The 21,740-nt window shown below is 36.8% G+C and overlaps 2 protein-coding genes across 3 annotated transcripts in view; one reads left to right on the top strand and one right to left on the bottom strand.

The window, feature by feature from the left end:
• tiam1a (TIAM Rac1 associated GEF 1a) overlaps positions 1 to 13,640 on the bottom strand; it is a 96,789-nt gene extending 83,149 nt beyond the window's left edge. For both annotated transcript variants that reach the window (XM_056467580.1, XM_056467578.1), the window contains exon 1: positions 13,439 to 13,640. The gene's annotated coding sequence lies outside the window, so the exon portion shown is untranslated. The remainder of the gene's footprint in view (positions 1 to 13,438) is intronic.
• LOC130236812 (uncharacterized) lies at positions 8,979 to 12,577 on the top strand. Its single transcript, XM_056467583.1, has 4 exons — positions 8,979 to 9,230; positions 9,311 to 9,466; positions 9,944 to 10,036; positions 12,257 to 12,577. The coding sequence occupies exons 1-4, from the start codon at positions 9,033 to 9,035 to the stop codon at positions 12,560 to 12,562; spliced, it is 753 nt and encodes a 250-aa protein (XP_056323558.1). The 5' UTR covers positions 8,979 to 9,032; the 3' UTR covers positions 12,563 to 12,577.
• Positions 13,641 to 21,740: the final 8,100 nt, after the last annotated feature.

Raw genomic sequence — 21,740 nt, forward strand, 5'->3', positions numbered from 1 at the left:
AATAAAATAAAATAAAGTAAAATAAAATAAAATAAAAGCAACACTAAATGTATCTCATTGCAGGGACATTGCTGGGAGAGGAAGGCAATGAATCTTATCTCTTCATCATGTTATTTTGTGTGTGTTTGCTCATGATAGTGACACTCAACCTTTACCACAAACACAATATAGCTGTTTCTAAGCCGCACACACATACACACGCCATGGTACAAACCACTACCAATCAATACCCCATTACCACATCAGTGCCAGACACTATTTAGGCTCAATTCAGAGCAAGACTTACTGCTGACCAATCTGGCCTTTAAAAACCCCCTCTATCTGACACACAGACACACACACATAACACTAATACATGGCCAAAAACCACTCACACTCACATAACCAACCATATACTCTGTAGCTCTCACCTTCTCCCCCTCAGCAGGCTGTCGTGTCCCACAGAAGGTGTCTCATCAAAGTGCGTCAGCAGTTAACACACTTTACCAGACTGCTAATGAGATGGTTGCTTATTCTGCCAAAATCCTGCAGTTTATTAGAGGGGTCTGTATTGATAGGATCGTATGATTTCAAATACATCAAAAGTAGGTGCATCAGAGTTTCTGCATGTTAAGGTTAAAGACATTTTTAAGACAATTATGAATGAAATTTTTGACTTATAAGGGGCTAAAGGCTAAGGAATTTTTCAAATGGCCCAGATGGAAAAGATTTTTATTTGCCCTATCAAAAAAAAAAAAGATTTAATAATACAATAATAAAATAATAATAAAAAAATTTAATATTTTAGATATTTCTTAGCAAAATATTTTAATTACTGTGTAAAAACAAGCAAGCTTTACTTGTATCCATCCACTTTATCCAACATAAAATGAACAAATGTTTTAAAAACTATAATAAACTAAATCTATGCACAACGATCCGGGGGTGCGTTTCTGAAAAGCCAATCAAGGTCGCAAGTTCTGTCGTTACTAACATAATTCTTTGATTTGGTGTTTCCCAAATCCATCGTTCCAATGAACACTCGCAAACAGCGTCGCAAACTTTTACACTTGCAGCTACACCTCCTAGAGCTGTAGTTAGTAGCATAGTTCCTTGTTGTATTCTATTCCCAGTTATCCCCACTATGCCCTATTCATTTAGAACGTTCCAACATTTAAACTTGGAATGATTGGAAAAAAAAAACATTAAGGTCATCTCTCTTATGGTGTAATTTGCTTTTAAAGTATTGTTACAGTTCAGTTTTTTTGCGATCTTCATGTTGACAATTGCGTTGCCTTTGTAGTGCACTTTGAAAACTTTTGAAAACAGACGGATGCTATAGGTGACCTATTATTTAAATGTGGAATTTACGTCTCCAAAGCTTGTGAAAACAAAAATATATAGCATAGGCTAATGTTTTTAATTTATAGTAGGTTATTTATTAAGTATCTGTACTGTATATGACATGGGCCTGTTGGTTAGAACATTTCTGCAGTGGCTTTAGCGTGTCAAATTGTAAAAGTAGACTTTACTTTATAAATTTTATAAGTAGACAATATCCTACTTATAGTTATATATTTAATAATAATAATAATAATAATTTATAATCAATATTAGTTATATAATTTAAATTAGTTAAAAATTACATTTTTAAATAAAAAGTTAAAAGTTTTATTGAGATAGATTGTTGGTGATTGTATGGGTTTTTGCCATAATGGGTAGCAATACATGAACAAAGGAAAATTGAGACTTGTTTAAAAAAGATTTAAGACCTACAACACATCATTTCAGTAAATTTAAGGCTTTTTAAGGCCTAAAATTTAGATTTTGGGATTTAAGACATTTTAAGACTTTGTAAGACCCTGCGGAAACCCTGTGTATATATGTGGTGTATTTTTTTTTACATCAAAAGATAGTAAAGCAGTATTATCACCTTATTTCTAGCACACAGAGATAAGTATCTTTAGCATAACAATAGACTACAATGCTAAACAACAGATCCTATCAAAGACGCATCTATGTAGAAAATAAATGTGGTCCCAAAACAGAGCCTTGTGGTACCCTGTATGTAAAGATCATGTATGTCACAATCAGCTGTTTATTTTCTACAGCCATTTACCAAACATTAGATGTGCTATATACAGTAAAAACTGTGACTCAATTATTGGTTCAATAATTACTAAGAATAGTTACTAATTACTAAGAATTGAACTAACACTGTTTCAATTTACTATAATCTTCTGTGTGAAGCTGCTTTGACACAATCTACATTGTAAAAGCGCTATACAAATAAAGGTGAATTGAACTGAATAGTGGACCCCAATGGGGAAAACAAGTTTGTGCAGCAGAATATAGCCACTTTTAAAAATAATTTACGATAGTATTTAAATATAATACTATAACACTTGTGATATTTTTAATGTTAAACTGCCTGGAGGATGTTCAAGAGTCTAATCTGTCTTGAACGGGACCACGGTGCCCCAGGCAGCAAGTTGGTATGTCTTTATATTATTGTAATCCTCTGACCCTGCTGTATGTAAAAGAAACAGTGAAGCTTCACAGCCTGTGCATTTGTGCTGCATAGTGCTGGAATCACAGAAAAAGCTTTTGCTGAAAGCAAGAGGCTGCTTTTATCCCCACACACAACCTCTCCTCTGTGCCAAACAAGCAGAAGAGGCTCAACAAAACCTGCACCCGCATGCCACAAGGCAAGAATGAAGACACTCGAGTCTCTACTTATAAGAGAACTAATTTAGAAAGTAAAATAGACCAGCATGCAATGGCAGTCGCTCCTTTCAGACTGAGATCAGATCTCTTCCAGGTCAGTAGAGGATACTGAGAGAGCCAATCTTTTCTCCCTCTTTGACCCGTGCTGCAGAGGAGTCTCTTTTGTACTTTGCCTGAAAGGAGGTTAGTCACAGATAGAGGCAGGAACAAGTTGGATTAAGTCGCATTAAAGGGATAACTCACTTAAAAATGCAAATGCAACATAAAGGTGAATTTCTTAAGACAATCCCAGCCACTATTTCTACTATAATAAAAGTTAATAAAGACTTCAGCTGGCAATATTTTAAATGATAAGGAAAAAAATCTAAATGGTATGAAAGTAAAACCATACTAAATTTTAGGGTGAAAATGTTTAATTAAACAAATAATAATAATACTTATTTAAGCCCTGTTGTGAAAGAGCAAACAACTATTTAAGACAGTTAAAAACAATAGATAGATTCTAAATAACAGATCCTATAAAAGCAACCCAGGCTCATTCTGATTACGTACCTCTATATGTTTTGTTGCAGTTTTTGTTTTTGCGAATCCACTAGAGGCCGCTGTTCATTCAACTCGGCGTGTCTGGAAGGCACGAGCGTGTCATGCTACTTGCACGTGCAAGCCACGCACCTCCATTGGAACGAACCTCCATAATGAACTTGCGCAAACTCTAGAAAGAGTCTCTAGCCCCCTAAAATGCCGCTGTCATTTGCGATCTCCAGCAGTTGATCTTCTTGCACAGACATGTTGGATTCAGCTAATTTGTTGACAAATGGGTTGTGGATTCATCCCTTGGCAGTTCGTGGGTCCTTTAATGGGCCTTTTCCTCTTAGCAAAGAAATGTTTCAGAGATGAGTTTCTTGCTTATTTTGCTGCTTGTGAGTTAAATTTGGCCGCTCAAGAGACCGAGATATAAGTGAGAAAATACGGTCATTCTAAATAAAAGTTCGTTCAGACTCAGATAATGAATAAAACGCAAATAATAAATGATTTCTTGTGCAGCCCGGTACCAACTGATCCACAGACCTGTACTGGTCTACGGCCCAGTAGTTTTAAAAAGCCAGTGTTTAAAAAAGCAATGCAGAAAAAGAAAAGTCCCTGATTTTTACCACATTTTCAGATTTTACCACATTCTTACCTGCTATTTACTTGTTTATTTAATTTTTTTGCTTTTGTTTTTGTCTTATCCGCTTTCTGGGACTGTTTTTCACCGGACTCGAACCCCGTTGTCGCAGTCAACTCTACTCTACGTCTCAAGTACGCCATCATACATGTCAAGCTACCGGACAAACTAGTAAGAGCAGGAAAGCCGTCCATACGGAGGTAAGCAATCAGTTGGTAACCGCGAAAAGGAACGGCATCATACTGCCTCGTAGCGTCCATTTTAAAGATGTAATGCAGCCATACGTAGCTCTGGCTACATAATTTGCGATCTCCAAAAATGTATGGGCTACGTTTTCAGAATGAGCCTATGTTGTATGAAAGCAGCACCAAAACAAAAAAAAAAATAAAAAAAAAAAAATAGGTGCCAAATCAGAGCCTTGTGGTACCCCCAGATTAAATAATGAGTAACAGCCTATTATTTACTTTATACAACACTTCTTTGCAAGCATTTGACATTTTTAAATGTGCTATAGAAATAAAGAAGTACATTTTTGGTTCAACAACTGTAAAAGGTTCACAGGGTTAATTATGTAACAACCACTTGCTTATTCTATCTGGCTCTATTTCTTCAACACTATTCTTGTCAATCGTCTGCCTGAAGTTGTTAGGTGAATGAGCAAGTAATCTGTGGTTTGCCTCCAGCTGTGAGGCCCGTCTAAACAGGCTTGTGGTCGGAAGATTTTTGAAGATTAAAGTGATCCAAAATGTGTAAGATCAAGGCCTTTGTTGTGACAGGTAAATTTAAATGCTAAAACGGTTTCTGATTTTGTTTGATAAATTTGGCTTGGAGATGCTTGATCTTGATGTTAACAGTCTATTCACAACTATGTGCACCCACAAATCACCTTTCTAGACACACTTGCTTCCTATATCCACACATTGTTTGTCTTTCGACTTAGCAGGAATCACTTCCTTGTGGAAAGCGACTTCTAAAACAGTGCACATGTAAATTTGTCTTTCTGCGTTGGGGTTAAAAATGTCATTTTTCTGGTTTGACAGGATTTAGTGAAGATATGACATGTACGAACGTCAGAAAGATACATTAACACACCCTTACCGTAGGCCTGTTCTTGTAACAAATTACAGTTAAATTTATTATAAAACATCCCCTTATTCTCCTTCTTGTAATAGAAGTTAAAGGTGAAAGTTCAGACATTGTGACCTTGGAGGAAATATAGTCTCACCATAAATGTTTGCCATTTCTCTGCAACATATTTAGACATTTCAACCCCACAGAGATAGCAAAAGCTTACCTAACACAAGGAGAGAACAAACTTTGTGGAACAAAGCCACAAATGTATGTTTCCAATTCATTGTTGTATTTCAATACCCCCTCTTCATCTCCTCCTAGGGGTCTACGCTTAAACAACCACAGTCAAGTGCTAATATCGAAAGAGGAGGATACGCTGAATGAATGGCGGACACGCTGCATTAAGGGACACCCATTAGCAGGAGACAATGGGGAATATCTGTCAGGTCTCACACATGCACATCAAACATGAGGATTATAATACCTCATACAAGACATGCTGTTCCTGATGGGATTAAAGAGGACACAAATGTCACAGATAATCTATACTGGTTATATTATTTTCTTGTTTGAGCCATTCTGGTTTCTAGGTTATAACAATTTAGAAGCCTTCAGTGAGAACAATGAGTGTGTGTGTTTGATCATACAATATGAAACTATTTTAGAGTATCTGTAACAAGTTAAGAGATAAATACATTAGAATAAATCTCTCTGAAAGACATAGAAGTGCTAAAGAACCCTACCATAATCTCTATTCTCAATAATTAATTCATTGTACGTACAAGAATGCAGCATTAGAGTTTGTTTATATCATTCTGGAAGTTTGAAATTCGATCAAATTATTATAACTTATCGACTGAAATTTTGTGATGTTTTTTTCAGGTTTATTTCATGATTAAATTGCTTAAACGAACATAAATTTAATCAATTTAACGCATTCAGGAAAAAATATTGGAAATGGAACTATATACTTTTTCATCCAAACACGTTTAATGCTCACAAAACCTTAGCTTCGTCTCTTTATCTCCACAATCTCTGTCATTAGCTTTGTTAATGTATACTTTAAGCATGCTGTGACCCATTTAAGCTGTATTTCCTACCCCCCGCATACATATAGCTTCTCTACCCCCCACGTTTCACCCTGATGCCCTCTACTCCAGTGGGGCAGAATAAGGAAGAAATGCCCGGAGGGTCTGAGAAGCCATTCTGTTACTTAGTTCCACTTAACACACTTACAGAGCAAAGCAAAACAACATGATTGGCTTCCTTAGCCTTCATCTATACACACACACAAACAGACTACACATGCAGTATCTTATCAAACCAATAAAGTGTTTAAAATTCAACCACACGCATTCATGCCTGAACACACATGCCCCATTTCACTTGAATAACCAGCAACTACAGCAAGGTCTGCGATTCTCAAAGAATCTCCAGTATTTTGTGTGTTAATACAGCTACTCATTGATCTACACCACCAAATCACTGCACTCGGAAATCAATCTGACTTTGTGATAACAGCTCGGTTTAAAGGAAGGAGTGTGTTTATTGAGTCTAAACCCTAGATTAAACAGTATATGACAGGAGCAAGATGATAAAGTCCAGATATGAGCTCTTAAAGGAGACAGGTAGTCTCTGTCCAACGCATCTGAGAGGGAAGTCAGTGTGGGAAGAGTGTGGTTTATTGTTTGCACTGTTTGCTCCTAGAGTGAAGTCTTTGTTTGGCCCGTCTGAGTTCCTCCACAGCGCACTCTTCGGTAATTCATTCATAAAGACACTAGACTATGGAGAGACCTCAGGCGACCGAGGAATCTTGCACCCCATGTGCCATCTCTGTCTGACTCCTAACAGCTGAGACCTACAATGGTGACCCTCTGAACCCAGACAGACTGGTGAAAATCTTAAAAGTCCACTGCATCCTAGTCTGATGATCTCTATTTAGTCTGATAGCCTCTAGCTTAGGTGTCCACATATTATCTCTTCTCTTGTTTTTCTTTCACTTTGTTGTCTCTTTTGCCTTGTATCTTTCCTTAGAATTTGAGTTCAGCTTCGTTTTTAGTCTTCTCATCACAATGAATCACATTCCACAGAACAGACCACACACTCCTACACAGAAATACACACTGAACGATCCTGGAGCTGCTCTGTAAAACTTTTAAATGAGGCACATTATTCATGAGGTAGCACAGTAGAAGTTAACAAGGCAGTAAAGCATTTCACACCAAAAAAAAAAGAGAAAAACTCAGAGTTTAAGCACAGACACTCAGGTTTCCTTCAAAATACTAGACAATTTGCAGCACAGGAGCAAAAATAGAAAGCGTTTTACTCCGTCCGGTGAGAAAATTCACAGGCACACACAAAGACGACATGTGTGAGAGAATATACACTGACGGATCCTCCTCCTTGGCTTGCAAACATTTCTGTCTGCACTCACAGAAATGATTCATGGCAGAGTTAGTTTTTATGCATTTATATCTATTTAACTTTATTTAAAAACTAATATTTTTAAAATCTATACATTAAAAGTAAATATACTCTAAAAGATTTAATCAATTATACAGTTTATTTAATGCAATTAGTTAATAAATACTAACATTGTTTGAATAATAAGAGTTATAAAACAAACAAGATTCTGTTATTTAAAGTTTATGTGATTGGTTTTCATCAAAGTTATGAAAAAAAATCAATTTGGAAACAGGAAATGACATCACTTTCGCTGGACACAAGCCCTCGGGATATTGTGGGAATCCGTCACACACATGTTGGTAAGTAATCCGAAACATCCTTTGTTGTATGGCTCCTGTTCTAATTATTTTTTTTATTTAGCATCGAGTGTATATAATATTAATCCATTTATGGTGAGTTTTATGTAGTTTGTGATTTTTTTAAACGGTTTTATCGTACATTGGTTTACCGGAGAATACAGATGCCTGTTAGAATCATAACTTCAGTAAGCTTAGCCAAACAACTTTAAAATGCATCAATTAATCAAATTAACCCCGAAAAGAACTTAAATTACACTTTCAGTTTTTATCGTACAGATAAGAGCAATACATCAATCCAATCTGTTAAGTGTCTACTTTTTTTAGGTACACTTACAATAACAACAAAAGTGTGTGCTTTTGCAAAATAAGGAAAGTAAACAGTGTACGCATTCTTTCTGTCTCTTCGTGAACCGTTTTAGCGTCACTAAAATGATCTGAAACTCCGCGAAAAATAAACACACAGACATGAGACATATATCTGCAGAAAGCTTGACGTGTCTACTTTTAAATGCAGCGAGTGCATGTTGAAAACAAATATTGTTTGATAACGTAATCAGTGTGAAGCCAACACTATGTCCAGTTTCTCAGTCTGAGCTCATTATTTTTAATGCGATCCCGCCCACGAGGCGTTGTTATTACCATGTGAGACGCGTGCGACATGAACACTGGTCAGAAAAAACTGCGGAATCTCCACGAATACATGAGATATACATGAGAGACATACCTGCATAAAGCTTGGAAGCTGCACTTTCCAACTCATTTTGAAAACAAATGTTGTCCCGCTTGGTTGTCCCTCTAACTCTCTCGGCAGAGCACGCAGCACGCCCACAAACAAACACAGCGCGCTGGCTTGAAAGATCATTAAATTTTCGTTCTCAGGAATAAATTGGGATTATGACCTATTGAACCTCACGAGACCACCGTGATCTGATGCTGCTTTATTCAGAACGTGACGCATGTTATACGTGTTATTTATTGAAGTTTGGAAAGAGTTAACTAAGACTGCGATTATTTTGGGCAAAATATATATAAAAGTTCTTAATATTTCAGATCAAAACTCAGGTGTGTTTTAATCAGCTTTGATCCTATCCGAATCACCCTTTCTTCTGCATTAACCAATTTATGCTGGTGCAAGGTGGTGAAAGAAATTAAATTACAATTTAACAGAGTCATAGAAGTCTATTTATTAAAATGTTTTTCTTCTCAGCCGAGCTGGACATCCTGAGGTTACAGTCAACTCTTTGAAGAATAAACGAAGAGGACAGGAGAAGCCTGCTGCTAACGTGAAAAAGCCCAGGAAGGCAGAAGTTAATTTCTGTCCAAGCATGCCCAGTGGTGAAAAAAGAGAGAGTATGGAGGCAAAAAGAGTGGCTTTACTGACAGAAGTAAAAAAGAAGAAAAAAGATGAGGCTGAGATCAAGAAAATGATGCAGCATACTTTTTCAAGGAGGCAGGAGGTTCTTCAGGAGCCAGCAATTGCAGAGTTTGTAGACAGATGGCCGGCACTTTTTGACATCTGTGAGGTAAGTGTGAAGTGTAGTAATTTGTTCTATCAATGTTTACAAACATTTAAAATCAGTATCCTATGTGTTGTCTTTTACAGATCAACTTTGAATTTATGCGACTGACAACTGTACCTCTGACCTCCAAATTCCTTGGAGAACTGGACTGTCACTCTGGCAAACTGATAGAGATTTTTAATGCCAAAGGTGGTGCTGCAGGAAGAAAGATCAGCGCCATAATGGCCCAGATGAATAATGTACGTGTTTGTCTAATCTGATAAATATATGGTTTGTGTCATCTGTGAAGCTTGCGAAGCTCATATGTCAGTTTTTTTCTCTGACTTCTGACGTTTGTGAGCTTTACTGAGGTACCTAGCAAAAACAAAATTTTACCAAGATTTTTTTACCTAATTTGTAGTATAAAATATCTTAAAACACTTCCATAAAAATTTATTAATTTATATAAAACAATATCAGTGTTATCGAAACTTGCTTTTAGCATTTTATACTGTAAAGCCTTGTATAAAGAATAATAAAATTAAACAACAATTAAAATTAACTGAAATCAATGGGAGTTTACTTGCTTGATAGAAAGATCATCTTATTTTAAGGAGCCTGAAAATGAGTTTCCATAACAAATAAACTTTATAAGATTGTTAGTTTTTGCAGTGTAAAACAAGGTGATTGGTGTGGTCAAGAAGAGAAATGTCTTTGAATCTGTTGGCTTTTAACAGAATGAAGATGTCAATGTGAGGCGAGATTGTGTGATGAGCTGTCTGAGCATCTATCTCAATGAAGACCTGGACACACTTGTTAAAGAATATGTGGTATGTATCAGAATAGTGTGCCAGTAATTTTTCCATCTAGATAATATGGATTGTTCATGAGAATGGAATGGACATGAGGACACATTGACCACCAGTATTTCAACATTGAGTCCATTGGGTTGTTTTGAATAAAAAAAATCATGCAAGGTAAATGGTGGTAGAGCTGTCACTCTGAGGGAATTAAATCCGCTTGGTCCAGAGGAACCTGAAGATGAAGTTGTCCGGGTTCTGGCACCCACATGCCCCTTCTCCGCCAGAAACAACAATCCTCGCCTAAACAACAAGGTGATGACACAGACATTTCCTAGTGCTCATGAAACTGAAATGATTTTACTGCATTGATATGATTTTGGAAATGTTTATTAAGAAGTGCCTTGTATCACCAGGATGCATGTTCTGGACTGTCTGCTTACGAACTCAAGCGCCTTGAGAACATCGCGCAAAAGGAAGCCTTTTTGTCGTCTCTGAAGATATGGCAAGTATGTGGACATTTTAGTAAAGGACTAATCAGCTGTTTTCCATTTCATTTGCCCTCTCCCTACCTCAGTCTCCACCCTACTCTCCTCTTAGTCTCTTTTTCTCTCCCTCCTGCTCTTTCACTGTTGTCCCCCACTGTACGGTCCTTCTCCTTTCTTTCTTTTGTATTTAATTGTTATCTTACAGGTGTAACATAGATTTTAAAAATATGTAAAATTAGATTTTGGTGGATTCTTTTATTTTTCTTTAAAATATAGTTTACAAAATATTGTAATTTCTGTCTTCATCCATTAGCACACCTTTTAGTATAATTATGGTTGCTGTCTATACAGAAAAACAAGGAGATAATTATTTCTCTCTCTCTCTCTCTCTCTCTCTCTCTCTCTCTCTCTCTCTCTCTCTCTCTCTCTCTCTCTCTCTCTCTCTCTCTCTCTCTCTCTCTCTCTCTCTCTCTCTCTCTCTCTCTCTCTCTCTCTCTCTCTCTCTCTCTCTCTCTCTCTCTCTCTCTCTCTCTCTCTCTCTCTCTCTCTCTCTCTCTCTCTCTCTCTCTCTCTCTCTCTCTCTCTCTCTCTCTCTCTCTCTCAAAAGGTAGTGGAGGATCCGAGGCTGTCAGTGAAGCCAAAAGGTAAATAAAGCAGTACAATTAACAGCATGGATCTTTTTACTGTTGGGGCTAGTGGATGTGGAGTAAACTATCGTTTTATGTAATGATAGGAGCTTTATAGCAGTAAGTGACTTCATGGTGCAACTGCGGTTTATTAGAGTAATTTCATTGGAAGAAACCGCTTCATCAGGATGGAACTCTTAAAGGGATAGTTCACCCAAAAATGAAAAGTTTGTCATCAATTACTCACCTTCGTGTTGTTCTAAACCCGTATCACCTCCATTCATCTTTGGAACACAAATTTAGATATTTTGGATTTAATCCGAGAGCTTTCTGATCCTCCCATAGACATCACTGAAAATGCACATTTAAAGACCACAAACATAAAGTCTTTATTTTTATAATTTTTTCAGCCAAAAAGTATTCTTGTTGCTTTATCATGTTCAAATTGAGTGACCCATGTCACATGGACTACATTAACTATGTTTTTATCTTGATTTGTGTTCTGAAGATAAACAGAGCTGATATGGATTTGGAACAACACGAGGGTGAGTAAAAATTTTATTTTTGGGTGAACTATCCCTTTAAGTTTCAGCTTGATGGACATACTACACTCATCCTGACTTGATTGTCAGATTATAAATTGTTACATTGGCAGAAAGGTGCACAGCATTCATGAGAAGGGTCTCCATTTTTAGTTAACTTTTTTTAACTGCATTTTTTTGTGGCAGGTTAACGGCTTCATTGGAAGAAAAATCTCTGCAGTCTCCCCGGAAATCCCTCCGTTCTAAAACAGAAAACCTCACCCCAAGTGAAGGGTTGACCCACAATCAAGTGAGAACAAGACTAATACTTGGATAATTTTCAGATATTATATAGTTGTTGTTACATTAATAGGAAATTGCACAACTGGAGATAAAAATGCATTGTGTTGTTGTTAACTTATTATCCACAGCCTTGTGACTTTTATTTTTCCAGGCTTTTAGGGGGTGATCAGGTCTTAAGGTCATTATCCTGAACTTGCATCCATTCCGTTCTCATGAATGCATATATGCTGTGTGCTTTAATGAAAAGATGTATGTATGTGTACGTGCATGCGTGTGTGTGTAATATTATAAGTGTGTGTTTATACATTCCAGGACATTGAATCCAGAGAGGCAGAGGAAGACATGGCAGGAAAGACCATGGGCATCTACAAAGTACAATCAGAGGATCATGGTCAAGGTGATGGACGCTTCACTGATGTCCGTGTTGTGCTGGAAGGTGTGGAGGTTCTCCACAACCTGCAGAGTGTCACTCATGCATGCGTTATGTTATATGGCCTGATCTACGCGCTCAATTTGAACTACCCTAAAAGCCTGAAGTGTACATTTGAGGTGTACCAAAAAATCCTGATGGACCTGGACTCAACCAAGCTTTCCCCGAAAGTACAGACACTGGACTGAAAATGGACTGGACTGAAAATGGACTGGACTGAAAATGGATCTCGGAGTACAGTTTTATTTTTTATTTATTTATTTTTTAGGGTGTCCAAGCAGTCATGTGATGTTCGAGTGTGGCTGTGTAAGTGGGTTCATATGGATGGTTTCCTAAATGTTGGCTGATGTTAACTTGGCTCAATCCAGAGTTTTGTATCAAAGACAAATATAAATAAATCTGGAATTTTCCAGTTGGTCTAATTCAATGTGATGCATTGTTTAATTTGGTTTAGTATATAAGCATACATTAAACATGATTCAAATAAATGTTATTTATCTTTTTTAGTTACCCTGATTTAGTTCTCTTAATTATTATGCAATTTATACAATAAACTTAGTGTATTTTAAATAAATACACTTTTTATTATTAATTTAGAATAATTAAGTTTTACATGAACTAATTACGTAAACCTGAGGATTATGCATTTAAAATAAATAGGTTTTATTATCCTTATGAAAATAAATAGCATAAAGATTATTTGGTAGATTTGTGTTAAAATTATGAAAAAAATATAAATGGGAATTTGTCATGTAATAAAATTACATAAATCTTAAATTTTGGATGAAATATTTCTGTGAGTGTGGATAGGGGGCTTTACAACCACAAAACCATTTGTCCGAAAACAAACCCCACAAACACACTGAATATTGATTGTCCAGCATGAGACAGGCTCTATGGCAAGTAAACCTTATTAACCTAGTATTGTGTCATTCATCACTGTCAACCGTCCACTAAAGCACAGGCAAAAGGGACTCAACAGACAAGACACCAATGTCCAACTGCAAAGGCATCCCTGAAAGGCAGGAAATAAGCATGAAAATACAATTTGCAGTGTGACATACCTATGGGGTAGATCTTAGGTCCGTTATGGTTTCCTCAGTAAAGTATCCTAACATCAGCACTTTGGATGTCTCCTAGCTCAGTTCCTACAGGTAATGTCTCCTCCAAGTGCTGGCTGTAATCCTGTGTGTCTCTGTGTTTCTCGTCTGTCAGAACTCCACAACACACTCACTCCAACCATGTGAGGATGAGTCTGTCCGCTGAGAGCGCAGAAAGGGGTGTGTGCGCACGCTCTCTCTCTTTCTCACATTTGCTCAACCCTCCCTGTTCCTCCATTTGGTTCTCCTCCCCCCTCTCCTTCCACCTCCCCCCTTCGTCTCTCTCTCTCATTTCACCTCCTCTGGATCAACAGTATCTGCCAGCACGCAGCCTGGGTCTTTGCCCTTAAGCCTTAAGACACCCTGTTTCCTTTTAAATTGCTTGCCAGTGAGCCCCTTAGATAACACACTTTCATACACAAGACACACATATGTACATATGCACATATTAACCAAATATAATGCATTAAAATTAAATATTTAATTTATTTCACTATTAATAATAAATCCTTTAACATAAGTATTTTATTTTATTTGAAATATGCAATTATTATTACCCATTTAAGCCCCCAATAAATGTTTATACAAACATTATATAAAAATATAGATTTTAGAATAATCAGAGTGACTGAATATTCTTTTGTGGTATTATTTGAATAAATAATCAAATTAAATAATGCATATTATCTTTTTTATTATATTTTATTGCATATTTTTATTTTTTATTAATAAAATATAATGCACATTTGTTGTATTATGTGGGGAAAAATACAATTCTTAAACTACTTAAATGCACATGCTGTATAAATCTTAAATTAAAGAGCCCCTATTATGCATTTAAAAAGGTCATATTTTGGTTTTGGGGGTCTCCAACAACAAGCTGATATGCATGCAAGGTCAAAAAACACCTTCATTGTCTTATATCCCAATGACTCTTTTTTTTTTGCCCAAACCCGTCCTTAGCGCAATGTTAATCTGCGCTGATTGGTCCGATCGCCCCAGTCTGTTGTGATTGGTCGACTGCGTTCAGTGTGAGACAGAGAGAAATGCCCACCATGGCTTATCAACAATTTTAAGGTAGTCAGAGTGCAGAGTGTATGTGTGAGCCCAATGCAGGAGTGCATTAAAGCAATGCAGTAAAACACCAGCATATTGCTCTATTCTTAACCATGACACACATCCAGTATTAATCCACACAGTGGCAAAAGCTCAACTATTTTAAAACTTGACTGCCGCACGTGTGTAGGAACAGCTGATGGTGGCCATAGCAACGACAAACACATTTAAATCTGTAAACAAAACAGCACGCGTCGCGTTTTCATCATGGCTTTAGATGCGATTTGAGAATATAAAGAGTTAACCAGATACACTACAAGCCATGTGGAGCGGTTACAAGTAACACAACACAATTGAATACATAATTTGCAAGCTAGAGAAAACAAGGAGGAAACCATTTTAATAGCACTTACTTACACTTCTGAAACGGAGGAAGAAACTGATCCATGAACTGTGTACTGTAAAGTTCCTGTTAAACTCTGACACAATTGTACATCAATAGTCTTTTATGATCCTTCCTTTAACAAATGATGAATCCCCCGCTGTAAGCGCGTAGATTGCTGAATTACTCGTCAGAAAAATTAAAAAATAAACTTCAACCACTGATTCTTCATAGCCTAGTCTTTAGGGATACGGAACATAACACTAACTTTCCCTCACACTTCAGAGCACAGCGTCTTCGCTCATTTTCAAAGACCCATGATAAGTTCTAAACTAAATTAAAAACTCTGATGAAAAGTGAACATTTTTATGTATGTGTAAAGAAGCTTTTGGCAACAAACAAGCAGCATTTCTCTCTCTTAACTTGACTTTCATTTGCATGTAGCCTGACCAAAGTTCAAAACATACATTACAGATCAGGCCTATTAACAGGCCTATAGAGAGAAACTTGTTTTCCTCTGGATTTATGGCTGAAAACAGAGATATTGTGCAATGCTGCGGGTCATATCCGCCTCTGGCTAGTCGGCTATCAGTGGGATAGGGGGCCGTGGGAAACTCCAAACTGATCCTAGTTGTGGAGACCAGGGATTTAACACACAGCAAACTGCTGGGAGCCACCACAGCACAAAGAATCTAGTTATTATTTCAGAAACCCCACTGTAACTGCTGGTCAATGAATAACTAGTGCTTACAAACGTAATGAACGGAAACCATAGCTATATGTATGCATGTGCATTCCTTGAGTGTTTTCTTTTATAGGCTGCCACAGAACTACCCCCTTTATGCTGTTGTGTTACAATGGGGAGTGAGGTTAAGATTAAGATACTACTTATCAGATTAAATAATCAGCAAAGGGAAAGAAAGTTTTACAGCCTCTGCATGGACTACAAACATGTTTACAGTAGATTAACACAAACCCTTCCAGAATAATCGGCGTGCATAAAAAGATATGGATGTTAACAGACAAGTAAACACAGATGCATCAGGCTGTCGTCACTCTGGTAAAGTGACTCAGGATCAGGTTTAAGATGGGGTTGGTTGTGTGGGTCACGATTCTGATGATTAGGAGGGACAGATTTAGAGCATTTTACACAGATCAGTGAGTACAACAAAATCTGTATCTATAGTGATGTGCTGGATGAAGGGGTGGAAAAAAAAGACAGAAAGAGAGGAATGTGAGTACGAGACAACTAAACAATGTTGCTGCTGTTAGAAGGCATAAGACAATAACCGTTTTCAAGGTATACTGTGGAAAAGTCAAGATTTTAAAACCGCCAAATTTTTCTACAATACTGTTCCTAAGGTGTGTTTAAGATTTTTTATTTAAATTTTTTTTTAGTTTTTAGGACAACAGTATCTCCAGCAGAAAAGATATTCAAAGATGCCGTTTTAAATTGTAAAGAAATCTGTGTTTTTGAAACAAATGAAGACAGCAGAAGTCTATGATTCATTTGAATTATTTAGCCTGACATGTCTACTGCTACAAAATATCTTTCAAAAAATAGAATATGTTGTTTTCAAAGGGGAAAAAAGCGTTTGTTTTTCACAGCCACAATTTTGGTTAAACATGAGAGAGGCTGTATCAGATATGTGTTAATCCTGATTTTGTACCTATTATTACAGTATTACTGTTTTTATTTCATTTGACATTTTTTTGGTTGGGTGGATCTCAGGCTTTGTTCAAAATGTAAAAAAAAACAAAAACAAAAAAGAACACTTTTGCGCACCCAAATAGTGTAAATACTCTTCCACATCTTATTAGGGTGAGCATTTACTACGTGGTAACCAACACTTGCATATGATACTTCAAATCAGGGCTCAACAGTAAGGACTGCGCGATGGCCCGGGGCCAGTGTGCGAGATGCTCAGGACAGTAGACAAGATTGTTACTGGCCCAACTGGCCTTGTCACAGAGTTTAATTTGCCTGCGACTATTTCTCAATTGTGTGCAAATACAGTCTTAGAATCAAGAAACGGTTTGTGCTTTTAAGCCTTTAAATGCTACATTCACATGTTATAAACACAATATTGTTTTTCGGTTCCTTTTATGTGATTGGATGTTGTGAGCATGTTATTTTTTTCCATAACCTGGTGTCAACCAGTGCAGCGAAATCATCAAATTATTATGTTAAAAGAAAATGTCTGTTTCTAACGTCTTGGAAGCAAGAACTTAACTGAAGTGATGTTGCCTCAAAAAAAAGCGAAGTGATGTTTTGCATAGTTTGCTATCAGTTTGGCAAGTCACCTACATTTTGTTAAATAATTTAGAACTGCAATAAAATACCTGCACATTTTCTATACTGCTATTTTTGTTTGCATAACACTTTGAATTTTGCTCATTATACATTCATTAACATTTTTAAATTCTACATTTAAATTCTAGATTTGCAGACATTATTTTTGACACATTATTTAAAATACGTAGCCAAGAAATTGGTGTTGACTTTTTTTTTTTTTTTGGTGGGGCCAGTGAAAATTTTCGGGCCAGTAGAAAAAATCCTTAGTGTTGAACTCTGTAAATGCATTGTATTGCCTTTAGTAAATGTGCACACTGAAGTGTAACGGAAGAGAATACAAGACAAACAAAAGTGTTCTTGAAGCTTTGTGTGATTACAGTAGAACCACTGAAGTCAATGTTTTGATAATGTGTTTGGTTCCTTTTCTGGACTTTGAATGTCCCCATTGCTGTATATGGAGGGCCGGAGAGTTCTCGGTTTTCATCTAAAATATCTTAATGTGTGTTCCAAAGATGAACAAAGATCTAAGGGAATTGGAACTAGATGAGGGTGAGTAATTAATAACATTTTAATTTCTGGGTGAACTAATCCTCATGAAAGTGGAAGTGCATTTAACGACTGTAGATCTGAGTCTATTCAATAGACAATGGCATCTTGCATGACTTCAAAAGACTCAGATGGTGCATAAATTATTTGGACCAGTATAATTATACTTTTATGATGCTTGTGTGTCCTTTTAAAGCTTGAACCCTTCAGTCATCATTCATTGAAGATGCATGTAAAAGAGCAACTAGTGCAGAATAATGGGCATTATAGTAATATATTTAGTAATTAGGATACTTTGAAGGCACATGCGCCATTGCACAATGCCTGATAGACAGGACAAATAATAAGTGGCTTCTCCTAAAATCCAACGTACAAACTTTACCGACCGTGAGAGCCGAACATGTCTAAGCAAGGAGAAGGGTGTGGAGAGCCAGATGATGTCCCACACTGCCTTTCATCACCAACTAAACTTCCCCCCAGAACAAAGTCGACACACCTTCACTCCTTCGGGTGTTGGTGACATTCACACAACAAACAGGCTCTAAGTAGTCACAATGACGTTTGTACATGACACATAAGACGTGAATGGGATTTACCTACATGCACAAGTTCTTCCCTACTGTAAGAAGGCACAGATCTATTTTGTGCAGTGTTCTGAACATCAGTCACTGCTGACTGGCCGACTGCCACCCTAGAATGACTGGAATAAAGCTGCCGTGAACGTGTTTAGACAAGCACAAAGAATAACGAGTCAAGGTGTGAAACGCTCCGCCTGTATGCTCCTGTGTCTAGCACATTGTCATTCATGACACGTTTTATTCTAATTCTGCAAACACATATACAAAATTATTATGGTAACTTCCAGTACAAAATTCTTCTTGATCAAGAAAATGCTGATGTGAGCTAATATGAAATAAGCTTGACGCTGTATCTGCATCCCAAATGCCACACTATACACTATGTACTTATGCACTTACAAACACAACAGGATAGTATATGAATGTAGTATCGTCCCAAAAGGAACACCAACATTTTTTTTTACTTTCCCAGATGACGTTCGTCGGTTGCCAAATTAGCGAAATAAATGATCAAACTATCAAATAATACCATGAGTATAATCCCATTCACCATCGGGAGGTGGTATAAATCACTCTCGATTTTGCTTTCATAATCCAAAATAAATAAAGTAATCCAACATCAGCGCTCAAAAGCTCTGCCCCTTCTGATATGTGAGCAAAGAACCAGCTGTTGAGTGCGTGAAGTGTCCATCATTTCACACTTCTTTTTAACAGTTGAATAAGTGCATCATCCGGGTATTTAAAGTGTACTTATTCTTTTTAGAATTTCAGTGTGAACACACTACTTACACTATTTATACTACAAAATGGTGTAGAATAGTGCAGAGATTTGGAACACACCTTGTATATGGACCATACTACTGCATTTGGTGCAATCGACTAATCAATTTGAAAATGATGTAGTCATAACTCGGATTGTATTGGCATGGTGTAAATTATACCAATGCGACTTGTCTATTTGTAAAATCAGGGGCAAGTGTACACCAAAGTGCTGAAAACAACAGTGCTCTTTTAAAAACACTCAGCTATGTGCGCTCCTCCAAATGCTGGAGCTTTAAAAAAATGGCGTTCAGCACCTAGTGTAAAACACATGCTTAGTGCATCGCTGCAGTCATTTTAAAAATGTGTCATTTTAAAACCATTAAAAAAAATGCTTAGGAAAGAAATTCTTTTGTAGACATATGCCCTAAATGAAGCTCAATCTTACCGATTAATAGTGAATTTCATTATGGAGTGACCCAACGTTCAGAACTCGGACCATTGCTTTTCACATGGTACTATCCGTAGGATATGATTTAGAAAAATGGAATTAGTTTTCATTAGCTATGGTTGGGGCGACGCAGTGGCGCAGAAGGTAGTGCTGTAGCCTCACAGCAAGAAGGTCGCTGGTTCGAGCCTCGGCTGGGTCAGTTGGCGTTTCTGTGTGGAGTTTGCATGTTCTCCCTGCGTTCGTGTGGGTTTTCTCCGGGTGCTCCGGTTTCCCCCACAGTCCAAAGGTGAATTGGGTAAGCTAAATTGTCCGTAAAGTGTTAATGAGTATGTATAGATGTTTCCCAGAGATGGGTTGCAGCTGGAAGGGCATCCGCTGTGTAAAAACATATGCTGGATAAGTTGGTGGTTCATTTCGCTGTGGTAACCCCAGATTAATAAAGGGACTGAGCCGAAAAGAAAATTAATGAATGAATAGCTATGGTTGCATCCAAAGATGCAAATTAAATTTATGCTTAAAACTGGAATATCGCATATAAGACATGCGAATAAAGCAACGTTTCCATCCAATGGGTCAAAGAGAACAAAATCGTCACTTACTGATTAACTATCAGGAAAAAATATCAGTGCCAAATATCAACAGCAAAAGGAATTTGCAGCAGTAGAAGCTGCGTCAATCTTTTCTTTATTTAAAAAATGACCTCAGAAGACATTATGTCGATGTGCAATGAATGATTGGCATTTGAAGGTGTGAGACGATGAGAACAGTTGCTCTTGACTATTCTGTAGGTGAATAATATAATAACACTAATACTCAAATATTTAAGGCATTTTAGAATGCCAAAAACAACATTTTAGATGTTTTACAATGTGCTCAGCCTACTGGTTTGTCCATTCACACTCTTTTTTATCATCACATGGTCCCTTATAACAAAATCACATGACTTTTTTAATTGCATACTGGAATTCGTTTGGTAAAAGTGTTTTGATTGTAGTTTATGCTCTTTTTTTCTTATCGAATAAAAAGTTTATCCTACTCAGTTATGTGCACGTTTTAGTTTTTTTTTGTTTTTTCAAAATTGATGCACATCTTAGCATTTCCATCAACCTTTTTATCTGCATATCCAAAACATAAAAATAGGTGCATGGAAAAGCATAAAAATAGGTGGATGGAAACATAGCTACTGTTACGCTGACGATACCCAAATCAGAAACGAATCTTAAAATCTTAACAACAAATTTTGCACATGGTCTAATTTTTGTTCATGTCAAATTAAACATGGCGTATGTTGTGACTAATCTACTGAATGCACTCCACATTTGCAACACAAGACAAAGCTAATAACAAAGCTAATTTTGTTTTCTCAGACATGTAAGCTGAGGCTTCCAGTCAGAAGGTTTTAATCAGAATTCACATCCGGAATGAAAAGAGTCTTCTATAGGAAGAGCCTCACACACAATAGAGCAGGTACGACTGTCATTCTCTGATCTTCCCTGACTGAGACCCTGATAAGAGGTGCAAGAGACTGAGAGGGGGAGCGGCTGGCTGGGGGGGATATAAAAACTACAATACCAAACAGTTTAAGATGATGGGAGGAGATTGAGAGAGTCAAAGAGAAAATGGTGAAAGGGAAGTGGGAATGAGAAACGTACATTCTCATCTCTGTCCCTTTTTCATCTTTTACTGAATAACCACTTTGGATAGGTGTGGATTAATGTTATATGCATCTGATGTATACCTATTTGTGTGCATGTGCAGAAATATTTTATATACAGTTGCAATCAGAATTATTAAACCCCCTTTGAATTATTTTGTTTCTTTTTTAAATATTTCCTAAATGATGTTTAACATTTGTTTTATTTCGGCTAGAATAAAAGCAGTTTCAAATTTTATAAAAAACATTTTAAGGTCAAAACTATTAGCCCCTTTAAGCTTTTTTTTTTCAATAGTCTACAGAACAAATCATCATTATACAATAACTTGCCTAATTACCCTATCCTGCCTAGTTAACCTAATTAACCCAGTTAAGCCTTTCAATGTCACTTTAAGCTGTATTAAAGTGTCTTGAAAAATATCTAGTCAAATATTATTTACTGTCATCATGGCAAAGATAAACTAATTCAGTTATTAGAAATGAGTTATTAAAACTATTATGTTTAGAGATGTGAAAAAATCTTCTCTCAGTTAAACAGAAATTG

Source organism: Danio aesculapii, chromosome 10, assembly GCF_903798145.1.
Source record: "Danio aesculapii chromosome 10, fDanAes4.1, whole genome shotgun sequence".
Taxonomy (NCBI): domain Eukaryota; kingdom Metazoa; phylum Chordata; class Actinopteri; order Cypriniformes; family Danionidae; genus Danio; species Danio aesculapii.